The sequence below is a fragment of the Heptranchias perlo genome, unplaced genomic scaffold (assembly GCF_035084215.1).
Source record: "Heptranchias perlo isolate sHepPer1 unplaced genomic scaffold, sHepPer1.hap1 HAP1_SCAFFOLD_1123, whole genome shotgun sequence".
Taxonomy (NCBI): Eukaryota; Metazoa; Chordata; class Chondrichthyes; order Hexanchiformes; family Hexanchidae; genus Heptranchias; species Heptranchias perlo.
Window position 1 is genome coordinate 43,432 of NW_027138345.1, and position 11,654 is coordinate 55,085.

General features: G+C 44.8%; 1 protein-coding gene across 2 annotated transcripts in view; it reads right to left on the reverse strand.

The window, feature by feature from the left end:
• Window positions 1-11,054, reverse strand: part of LOC137307830 (TRAF family member-associated NF-kappa-B activator-like) — a 50,476-nt gene extending 39,422 nt beyond the window's left edge. For both annotated transcript variants that reach the window (XR_010959253.1, XM_067976926.1), the window contains exons 1-3: window positions 10,950-11,054; window positions 9,906-9,996; window positions 3,601-3,755 (exon numbers count right to left, since the gene is read on the reverse strand). Coding sequence is in view for 1 of the 2 variants with exons in the window: in XM_067976926.1 (XP_067833027.1) it covers window positions 3,601-3,755; window positions 9,906-9,996; window positions 10,950-11,051 (348 nt within the window). In the remaining variant the exon portion in view is untranslated. The remainder of the gene's footprint in view (window positions 1-3,600; window positions 3,756-9,905; window positions 9,997-10,949) is intronic.
• Window positions 11,055-11,654: the final 600 nt, after the last annotated feature.

An 11,654-nucleotide genomic window follows, 5' to 3' on the forward strand; every position in this document is an offset into this window, starting at 1 on the left:
AGTATTGCACCCAACATATGGTCAAATGGTTTAAGGAATGGATTTGAAGTCAGTGAAGCAATCAAAATTGGAGATGTAAGGACCATTAAGAATGTCTGCATGGAAATGTAAGGGGGCTATCTCAACTTGAAAGGCCATAAACAGAGTGAAGGGGCCTTTTACAACCCATTGTTCAAGCACGTGGTCTTTACTACATCAAAGGGTCTCCAGTCACATGATCAAAGCCTAAACTGTCAATCATTGAATTATGTTAATGAGTGAGGCATAACAACAGGGAGCAATTGGACAAAAAGCATTACCCTCCCCAATCCTACGTCTTATTGGTAAAAAAATATCAAAAGACTGAGAGAAGAACAGGCTCTTCTTCACCACCCGGCAGTCACAAGGAACGCACACTGCAGTTGAACATCACGCAAGAAGAGGACCTTGAGTACTGAAGAGCGGAATTGATTAAAGTGGACCGGGAAAATAGATTAAAGGATAAGACGGTACATGAGCTGTGGTGTTCATTTAAGGAGTTATTTTACAACTTTCAAAAAATATATATTCCACTGAGGAAAAAAGGGGGTAAAAGAAATGACAGCCATCCGTGGCTAAGTAACGAAATTAAGGATAGTATCCGACTAAAAACAAGGACATATAAGGTAGCCAAACTTAGTGGGACGATAGAAGATTGGGAAGTCTTCAAAAGACATCAAAAAGTAATGAAAGGATTGATTAAGAAAGGGAAGATAGATTATGAAAATAAATTAGCAAAAAATATAAAAACAGATAGCAAGAGTTTCTACAGTTATATAAAAAGAAAAAGGGTGGCTAAGGCAAACGTAGGTCCCTTAGAGGATGAGACCGGGAAATTAATGGTGGAAAACATGGAGATGGCAAAAATGCTGAACAAATATTTTGTTTCAGTCTTTATGGTAGAGGACACTAAGAATATCCCAACACTGGACAAACAGGGGGCTCTAGGGGGGGAGGAGCTAAATACGATTAAAATCACTAAGGAATTGGTACTCAGTAAAATAATGGGACTCAAGGCGGATAAATCCCCTGGACCTGATGGCTTACATCCCAGGGTCTTGAGGGAAGTGGCAGTAGGGATTGTGGATGCTTTGGTAATAATTTTCCAAAATTCTCTGGACTCGGCAAAGGTCCCGGCAGATTGGAAAACTGCTAATGTAACACCCTTATTTAAAAAGGGTAGTAGGCAGAAGGCTGGAAATTATAGACCAGTTAGCCTAACATCTGTGGTGGGTAAAATTTTGGAGTCTATTAAGGAGACAGTAACGGAACATTTAGATAAACATAATTTAATAGGACAAAGTCAGCATGGCTTTATGAAGGGGAAGTCATGTCTGACAAATTTGCTTGAGTTCTTTGAGGACATAACGTACAGGGTGGATAAAGGGGAACCAGTGGACATAGTGTATTTAGACTTCCAGAAGGCATTCGACAAGGTGCCACATAAAAGATTATTGCTCAAGATAAAGAATCACTGGATTGGGGGTAATATTCTGGCATGGGTGGAGGATTGGTTATCTAACAGGAAGCAGAGTGTTGGGATAAATAGTTCATTCTCGGACTGGCAACCAGTAGCCAGTGGTGTTCCGCAGGGGTCAGTGCTGGGTCCCCAACTCTTTACAATCTATATTAACGATTTGGAAGAGGGGACAGAGTGTAACATATCAAAGTTTGCAGATGATACAAAGATGGGAGGGAAAGTAGGGAGTGAGGAGGACATAAAAAACCTACAAGGGGATATAGACAGGCTGGGTGAGTGGGCGGAGATTTGGCAGATGCAATACAATATTGGAAAATGTGAGGTTATGCACTTTGGCAGGAAAAATCAGAGAGCAAGTTATTATCTTAATGGTGAGAAACTGGAAAGTACTGCAGGCAGTACAAAGGGATCTGGGGGTCCTAGTGCAAGAAAATCAACAAGTTAGTATGCAGGTGCAGCAGGTGATCAAGAAGGCCAACGGAATGTTGGCTTTTATTGCTAGGGGGATAGAATATAAAAACAGGGAGGTATTGCTGGAGTTATATAAGGTATTGGTGAGACCGCACCTGGAATACTGCATACAGTTTTGGTGTCCATACTTAAGAAAAGACATACTTGCTCTCGAGGCAGTACAAAGAAGGTTCACTCGGCTAATCCCGGGGATGAGGGGGCGGACATATGAGGGGAGGTTGAGTAGATTGGGACTCTACTCATTGGAGTTCAGAAGAATGAGAGGCGATCTTATTGAAACATATAAGATTGTGAAGGGGCTTGATCGGGTGGATGCGGTAAGGATGTTCCCAAGGATGGGTGAAACTAGAACAAGGGGGCATAATCTTAGAATAAGGTGCTGCTCTTTCAAAACTGAGATGAGGAGAAACTTCTTCACTCAGAGGGTAGTAGGTCTGTGGAATTTGCTGCCCCAGGAAGCTGTGGAAGCTACATCATTAAATAAATTTAACACAGAAATAGACAGTTTCCTAGAAGTAAAGGGAATTAGGGGTTACGGGGAGCGGGCAGGAAATTGGACATGAAGCTGAGTTCGGATCGGTCAAGGCCCTGTGGGTGGCGGAGCGGGCTGAGTGGCCGGGTCCTGCTCCTACTTCTTGTGTTCTTTAGATTTGAGGTTAGGATCAGATCAGCCATGATCTTATTGAATGGCGGAGCAGGCTCGAGGGGCCGATTGGCCTACTCCTGCTCCTATTTCTTATGTTCTTATTAACTGATCAACCCTCAGGCACGATGAGCAAAATCCTTGGTTTAAAGGTTGTATATGTATTAATGATTTGCCTGATGAGTGTATGAATTGTTAAGTTATTACATAATAACATTGCGAATTAATAAATGTAAAGTGGGATTTTGTAAAGGAAAGTCATTTTTGGTTTGATTTTTCTTTGTGGATGCTCATATGAATATCATCATTCAATAATTACTTTTGATTAACAAAACTACCATGAGTGAGGGTGACTTTCTTTGCTTGACTATACGTCCAGTGTCTAAGAATTACACAAAATAAGGAATTCCCTCCAAGATGTAATTCAGCCATATTTTGATATTAGAACTACATTCCCACTTACCTGATGCAGTCCTACATTTGCCTCATTTTGGATACCACTAGTTTCACTACCAAAGTTCAGTATACTGCTCAGCTGCAAATCTTAACCAGCATACTGAGCAACAGTAACAGTGCAGCAGTGACATTGTGAATGGGCAATAAATAAAGGGAGCTAGGGACAAATGAGGGAACCACTGATGGCTGAGCAAGTTTATCCTTAAGTAGTGGAGGGAGAACCAAGGTTTGAGCCCTAGTCTGTGCTGAATTAGCTAATCTGAGCTGAGGCAGTGGTAGAGCACTCAGACTTCAGCCACTTGGTTGGCACCAGTGGGAGGGCAGCCACTTCTAATAATCATTCAGTGACCTCTGCTGGAAGTGCTCGTTTGTAGATATGGGCCAAGATCAGATCAGACTTGGCTATGATCCCTCCATGGTTGAGCAGCAAGTGAGAGAGAAAATGAGTGAGAGACAGAGAAAGACTGTACTGAAATTGGAAGATCATGGCATCCTTCAATTCATTTGTAAATACAGATTAATGTGTTTTTACCTTACAGTATCTTTCTCTCTCCAATGCTACTTTCAATTCATCTGGTGGGTCACACGCTACTGGATGTTGTGCCTCATTTCTTCTGATTTTCAGTAAGTCACTCTCATTGATCTGTGGCAAAGTGTCCAGAACCTGAGCTTGTCCAAGAATATTGCCTGAAAATAGTTTAGTAGAAAAAAAAAGGTGAAAGCGAAAGTGTCTGTTATTTGTTATTGGTAAACCAATATCATAGTTGGTACAACACAGGAGGAGGCCATTCGGCCGATCGTGCCTGTGCCAGCTCTTTAAAAGAGCTGTCCAATTAGTCCCATTCCCCTGCTCTTTCCCCATAGCCCTGTAATTTGTTTCCCTTCAAGTATTTATCCAATTCGCTTTTGAAAGTTACGACTGAATCTGCTTCCACCACCCTTTCAGGCAGTGCATTCCAGATCATTTCAACTCACAGCGTAAAAAAAATGTCCTCATGTCATCTCTGACTCTTTTGTCAATCACCTTAAATCTGTGTCCTCTGGTAACCAACCTTCCTGCCACTGGAAGCAGTTTCTCCTTATTTACTCTATCGAAACCACTCATGATTTTGAACACCGATATCAAATCTTCCCTTAACCTTCTCTGTTCTAAGGAGAACAACCCCACCTTCTCCAGTCTCTCCACATAACTGAAGTCCCTCATCCCTGGTACCATTCTAGTAAATCTCTTCTGCACCCTCTCTAAGGCCTTGACATCCTTTCCAAACTGTGGTGCCCAGAATTGAACACAACACTCCAGCTGAGGCCTAACCAATGTTTTATAAATGTTTAGCATAACTTCTTTGCTTTTATACTCTATGCCTCTATTAAAAAAGCACATGAGATCTTGGGCTTTATTAACAGCCTTCTCAACTTGCCCTGCCAGCTTCAAAGATTTGTGTATGTGCACCCCCAGGTCTCTCTGTTCCTGCACCTCCTTTAAAACTGTACCATTTAGTTTATATTGCCTCTCCTCAATCTTCCTATCAAAATGCATCACTTCACACTTCTCTGCGTTAAATGTCATCTGCCACGTGTCTGCCTGTTTCACCAGTCTGTCTATGTCCTCTGAAGTCTGTTACCATCCTCCACATTGTTTATTACATTTCCAAGTTTCCTGTCATCTGCAAACTTTGATATTATTCCCTGTATACCCAAGTCCAGGTCATTAATATATATCAAAAAGAGCAGTGGTCCTAATACTGACCCCTGGGGAACACCACTGTATACGTCCCTCCAGTCTGAAAAACAACCGTTCACCACTACTTTCTGCCCCATTGCCAATTTTGTATCCATGCTGTCACTATCCTTTTAATCCCATGAGCTTTAATTTTGCTAACCAGTCTATTACGTGGTACTTTATCAAATGCCTTTTGAAAGTCCATATACACATCAAGCGCACTACCCTCATCAACCCTCTCCATTATTTCATCAAGTTAGTTAAACATGATTTTCCTTTAATAAATGCATGCTGACTTTCATTTATCAACCAATACTTTTCCAAGTGCCAATTAATTTTGTCCTGGATTATTGTCTCAAAGTTACACCACCATTAAGCTGACTGGCCTGTAATTGCCTGGTTTATCTCTCCCCCCTTTTTTGAACAGGGGTTTGCTACCTTCCAGTCCTCTGGCACCATCCCCATATCTAAGGAGGATTGAAAGACTGTGGCCGGACCGTCTGCAATTTCCACTCTTACTTCCCTCAGTAATCACGGATGCATCCCACCTGGACCAGGTGACTTTTTTACTTTTGAGTACTGCCAATCTTTTAAGTAACTCCTCATTATCTCTCTTCATCCTATCCAATATCACTACTACCTCCTCCTTTACTGCTACAATGGCAGCATCCTCTTCTCTAGTGAAGATGGATGCGAAGTATTCATTTAGTACCTCAGTCATGCCCTCTGCCTCCACAAGATCATCTTTTTTTTCCCTAATTGGTCCCAACCTTCCTTTGACTAATTTATATTTTTATAAAAGATTTCTGGGTTCCCTTTTATGTTAGCCGCTAATCTATTCTCATACTCCCTCTTAATTTCTTTTTTAGATCTCCTCTGTACTTTCTGTATTCAGCCTGGTTCTCTACTGTATTATGAACCCTACATTTTTCATACGCCTCCTTTTTCTGTTTCATTTTAATCTCTTATATCTTTAGTCATCCAGGGAGCACCTGCTTTGGATGCCTTTCCTTCCCCCCTCGTAGGAATGTGTCTACTCTGTACCGAACCAACTCCCCCTTGAAGGCCTCCCATTGTTGAATTACTGTTTTGCCTACAAATTTTTGATTCCAATCCACCGGGGCAAGATCCCTTTTTAACTCACTGAAATTTGCCCTCCTCCAGTTAAGCATTTTCAGATTTGTTGACTGACAATGATGTATTAACGCTCTATGTCAATGACCAGATTACATTTCCCGAATTCAATCCCTCCCTCCCCTCATGATTTTTTTTTCTTCTCCACAACATAACACAGGTCACCGACGGCTTGTTTCACAGGGCCCCGCACTACATTAACTTCCCCATGGATGACCTCAGCCAGACGGAGAGGGCAGTCGGATTCCACGCTGTGGCTGGCTTCCCACGGGTGCAGGATGTAATCAATTGCACCCATATAGCAATACGAGCACCTCCACATGAGCCAGGACTGTTCATCAACAATGGCTATCACTCCATCAACACTCAGCTCATCTGTGACCACCACAAGAGATTCCTGCACGTGTGCGCCAGGTATCCTGGCAGCTGCCACGATTCCTTCATCCTCCGGGAGTCCAACATCCCGCCCATCTTCCACACACCGAACACCCGCTAGGGCTGGCTCCTCAGGAACAAGGGATACCCCCTGCACACGTGGTTCATGACACCTCTGAGGAACCCCACCACCGAGCAACAGCATCGATATAATGACTGCCACATCGCTACCAGGTCTACAATTGAGCATGCTATAGGGCTGCTCAAGATGCGCTTCAGGTGCCTTGATCGTTCTGGGAGAGCGCTTCAATACACACCAGACAGAGTGGGACGCATTATAGTCATCTGTTATGCCACAACAGAGGGGTGCCGCTGGAAGAGGCCCCAACCACATCTGCCACCCATATTGAGGAGGAGGAGGAAGCAAAAGAGGAGGAGCAACCCATGGGCAGAACAGCGGCTCACCTGGCTGCTCGCGAGGTCAGGGAGTCACTGATATGTGAACGGTTCTCCTAACATCAGACAGTGTGAAGAGTCCAGTCGTCACCACCTGGACAGAGGAGCGGCCACATCAGCCCCCTCCCCCACAAAATAGTTGTGCAACTACACATACACCCACTGTAGAGTGACCCAATGGGTGGCATCAAGTGTGGGTGTTCATGGTGAACGTCACGAAAGGGACTTATTGCACAAGTCAGTCAAGAATGGCTGAGACGTGGCAGTAGTGGTGACAATATAATATTTAATGTGTTGAACAAAAATCAAATATAAATAAAAAACATGACAAACCATCAAACACCCTGTGCATCCCCTTTGTGCTCACAAAACCTTTGCCTTACGCTTCAGACTACTCCTAAGTGGTGCTTCCCCTGTGGCTGCAGCAGAGGTAGTGGCAGGTTGCTCTTGTTCACGCCCTGACCAATTAGATGCTTTGGGCCAACATCCTCTGGGTTTCGGTGCTCGTGAGGGCCCCTCCAAAGACTGCTCCACCTGCACCTAAGCAGGGGCAGACTCGACCAACTGGAGAGGAGGCGGCAGCATTGCGGTTATTGGTTGAGAGGGGGGCAACGGGTGAGACGTGGAAGTGCTTTGAGTGGCGTCCCCACTTCCATGTCCCCGTTCGCCATCATCGCTCTCCTAGGTCAGGCCCACATCACTCCTACCACCATGTTGGACGACAGTTTGAAGGACGTGTGTGAAGCCTTATAAGGCCAGTGCTAGTGTATCTGCCTGCCTGTTAAAGGCGGCAGAAAGTTGCTCACCCAGAGTCCAAAGGGCCGTTGTCAGGGCCTCAGTGGACTCATTGCTTGAAGCTCGATGGAAGGAAGGCTAGCCTCCATCACAGACATTCCCGCATTTACCCGCGTCACGATCTCAGCGATGCCCTCACGTCCCTGTGACAGTATCTCAGAGATCGCCCCCTGTACCTGTGCCACCATTCCACTCATGCAGGAGTTGGACTCCTCCATCCTCTGCGTGATTGTGGAGAGTGCGCGTGGCACCTGTTCCAGCACTTCTCAAATGTACTGCTGCCCTCGATCGTTCTCTTTTTATAGGATGGCCCCCAGGGTTCAGCATCTGTGTCCAGCTGAGCAGAGCCTGGAGAGGAGTGCTCCCACCGACGCGGACTCTCCACAGCTGCCCCTGCCACCAGTGTCTGCTCGTGCTCACGTATGTCGTGACTCACCATGTGCAACCCCAACTAACTGAGGACGGGGACCCATCGAGGTGTGTGTATCTGCGCTGGTGGATGGCTTGCTCAGATGTGATGGTGCCCCCTCAGAGGTCAGCGGGTCCTCTGAGGAATCGCCCTCCGCCGTCACAGCAGTCACTGAAGGCCCTGTAAGGGAACAGAAGGCAACATCAAGCATGATGACAGATGATGAGGTGCTGAAGATGGCAAGGCATGTTAACATCATTCGCTATTGTGAGTGCTGAATGTTAAAGTTCCGTCACCAGCCGTTTGTCGGGTGGCAGTCTTGGCGTCCTCGACGGACAGGCACTCGAGGGTGCAGCTCACTTCAAGAGCCTCCTGCTCCGCGTCCGTGAGGACGACCTGATGTCGCGGCCCCCCTCCGGTCTTCGCCCTCTCCCGTGCATTCTGGGCTCTCCTCCTATAAGGGGAGAAAGTAGAGAGGCGTAGTGAGGGATGGTGACGTGGCCAACCGCTGAATGCATTGGTTTGGGTGAGGCTGACCGTGAAAAAGATGCATCAGAGGTTGAGTATGAGACAAAGCCATGACATTGTATTAGGATTGGGTTGAGTCGTAGTGTCAGGATGAGTACAGGGGAGGTGAGTAAGTGCAGGTAAGTTGAGGATGAGTTTTGAGTGGGTGCGAGGAGTGATGTGATGGAGTAGTGTTGGCAGTACCGAAGGAGTTGTGGGGTGGGGGCAGTGATGTGGAAGATGGAATGTAGGAGAATGAGTAAGTGTACTCACTTTGGCTGACCTAGTTAGGTCATTGAAGCGCTTCCTGCACTGGATCCAGGTGCGGGAGATGTTGCTGCTGCTACTGACCTCCTCTGCCACCACGAGCCAGGCCTTCTTGGTGGCAGAGGTAGGCCACTTCCACCCGGCCGCCGGGTAGAAGATCTCCCTCCTCCTCCTCACCCCATCCAGTAAGACCTGAAGTGAGGCATCATTAAACCTGGAGGCAGCCTTTCCCCTGGGCTGCTCCATGGTCCTGTGTGGGTGTTTGCTGCAGGAGCAGTCACTGGAGGACTGGCCCTTTAAATAGGGCTCCTCCAGCTGACAGCCTGTGATGCGGGTACGCTGTCCGCTCGCTGCGCAGGTTTCCGACGGGAAACCCGGAAGCCACGTTAGGTGGCTTCAATTTACCCGCGATCGCATGGGGAACGGACAGATTTCACTGGGCAGGTTACCCACGGGCCCAGTCCCCCCCCCCACTGCTGCCATCCCGTCTCCCTGGTAATATCGGGGCCTATGGTAATCGGCAGATCAGGTGAAATTTGCTGAAACATTTTCAGAATAGAATATAAAAAATAAGTATAGGAAAAAAAAATGTTGAACTCTTTCAACAAAGATGCAACTTTATCAAAGGCAGTATACAGAGTAAAAACAATTCATTCAAGAATTAGTAAAGCTGGCAGATGGCATCTCAGTTAAGCAATTTTTGTTATCCTCAAAATGGGACATACAATGAAAGTAGTAGTATTTCATTCCATCTGCATCCCAATGATGGGAGTAAAAATTAAACTAGAAATCTGTGCCAAAAGCTTTAAAAGGAGCTTGAACAAGACCTTTCAGTAATTTCAAACAAAACCAGTTTTTTTGAAGGGGGCAGTGAAGAGGAAACAAGGAAGAAAAAAAGAAAACACATACTGGAAATAACAACACGAATATTGTAGATTTCAAGGAAAACACAGTTGAGAAACACAATGAAAAAGCACGGTTAACTAAAAGACCAATATTCCAAAATAACCTCACAGCCTTACAGTGCAAAGAATAAGTGAAGAGGAATACTCAAATGGGTTGGATGCTCAAAGAGACAAATGCATCTATGAGCATGCCCAGTGAGTATTCTAAACAACGAAGAGGGGGAAGAGAGAGAAAATATTTTTCTCATTACTTGGCAGTCAGGACTTACCTCTGGGGGTGGCAGAGGCAGATTGTGATTGTAATTGTAATTTTACAATGGTATTTTGTTTTATTGCCACTTCTTGCTCCAAGGCATCAATCTGTATTTGAACAAAAATAAAATTCATGCAATAATTCTATTATCTATACATTTTTCTAAAATAATAATGATCTATATATTGTAAAACAGAGTTATGTCAATCACTACAGAATGCAAATTTCACACTTACAAAGAAGTATAAAAAAAGGCAATCGTTTACAATTTATGGAAAACCTCGAACAGAAAACACCAGAACCACAATATCTGCAGGCTCTTAACTGACCTTTGCACAAAACCAGGCTGATCTCCAACCTGAGCAGCATTTAACCTTCGAATGAACTCACCCAAAGTTTACTTCTTAATTAGATTTTGTTGTGGTTACGGTAATATAGTGGTTATGCTACTGGACTAGTAACCCAAAGACCTGGGCTAATAACCTAAAGAATGAGAGTTCAAATCCCACCATGGCAGTTTGAGAATTTGAATTCAGTTTAAAAAATAAAGCTGGAATAAAGAGCTGGTATCATTAAAAGTGGCCATGAAGCTGTGGAATGTCATTAATGTCCTTTAGGGAAAGAAACCTGCCGTCTTTACCCAGTCTGGCCTACATGTGACTCAGTCACTCATCAACGTGATTGACTCTTAACTGTCCTCTAAAGTGGCCTTGCAAGCCACTCAGTTGTATCACCATATTCTCAAGGCAATTAGTAATAGGCAATAAAGGCCTTGCCAATTACACCCACATCCTGAGAATGAATGAAAAAAGCTTGAAAGGGATACAGCTACACATTAATAGCACGATAATGCATTGTGTTTTACATGACATATTGTTCCTGTCCTTACCAAACTACACATACTCTGACTTGAGCAGCACAAGCAGTAATTAATAGTAATGTTAAAAATTTTGCATATAGTGCAAACTTCTCTTAACACTTTTCCTGTCACGATTTTCCATAACGCTATTTCCTTCATGTTTTTCCGTCACATTTGATCACACCCATTAATTTTTCTCACCTTTGCTCGAATCCTCCAGCTTCCGTCTCCAAGTTTGGTGGAGCTGTGCTCACAGCACCATTCTGCCTGAGGTTGGCTCCATTTCAGCACCTCGATCCCCATCCCAGTGCCTGGTATCAGAGAGGGCTGGCTTTAAGTTTCTTAAACACTTCGGAGTGTTTTAAAAAAATGCACAATTTGTAACTTTTAATTTTTTTTTTAAAAAGTGCTTAAGAAACTTAAAAGCCAATTCATGTTTACAGCAGGAACCCAGCTCCTCAAACTGCAGGCATGGAATCCTCTATGGGGGTTCCCGGAACTGTTGTGGGAAACCACACTACCACCTCCACCAGCCCAGACTCCAAACCGCCACTGATCACTGCATCCAGAATTCCACACCCCCACCAGTCACTCCAACCCATCCCAGCATCTGGGCCACATACCCCACCAAACACTGTACTCCCTCCTACGATCCAGGGCCTTGCAATCCACCAGCTGCTGCACCAGTTTCCTGCCACAAAGTCTTTTGAACCACACTGCCCATTGCAGGCCCTCCATCTGCTAGGACCCCACACGCCCAGGTACTGAGGTCCTACACTGCTAAAAGCAGGACTACTTTGAGTTACTTGAACACTTTAAAGAAAGCAACCATCAATAATATTTTTGAAGCACTTATGTAACTTAAAACATGAACTGGCTTTTAGTAGTCTGGTCTCCTGCTGTTGT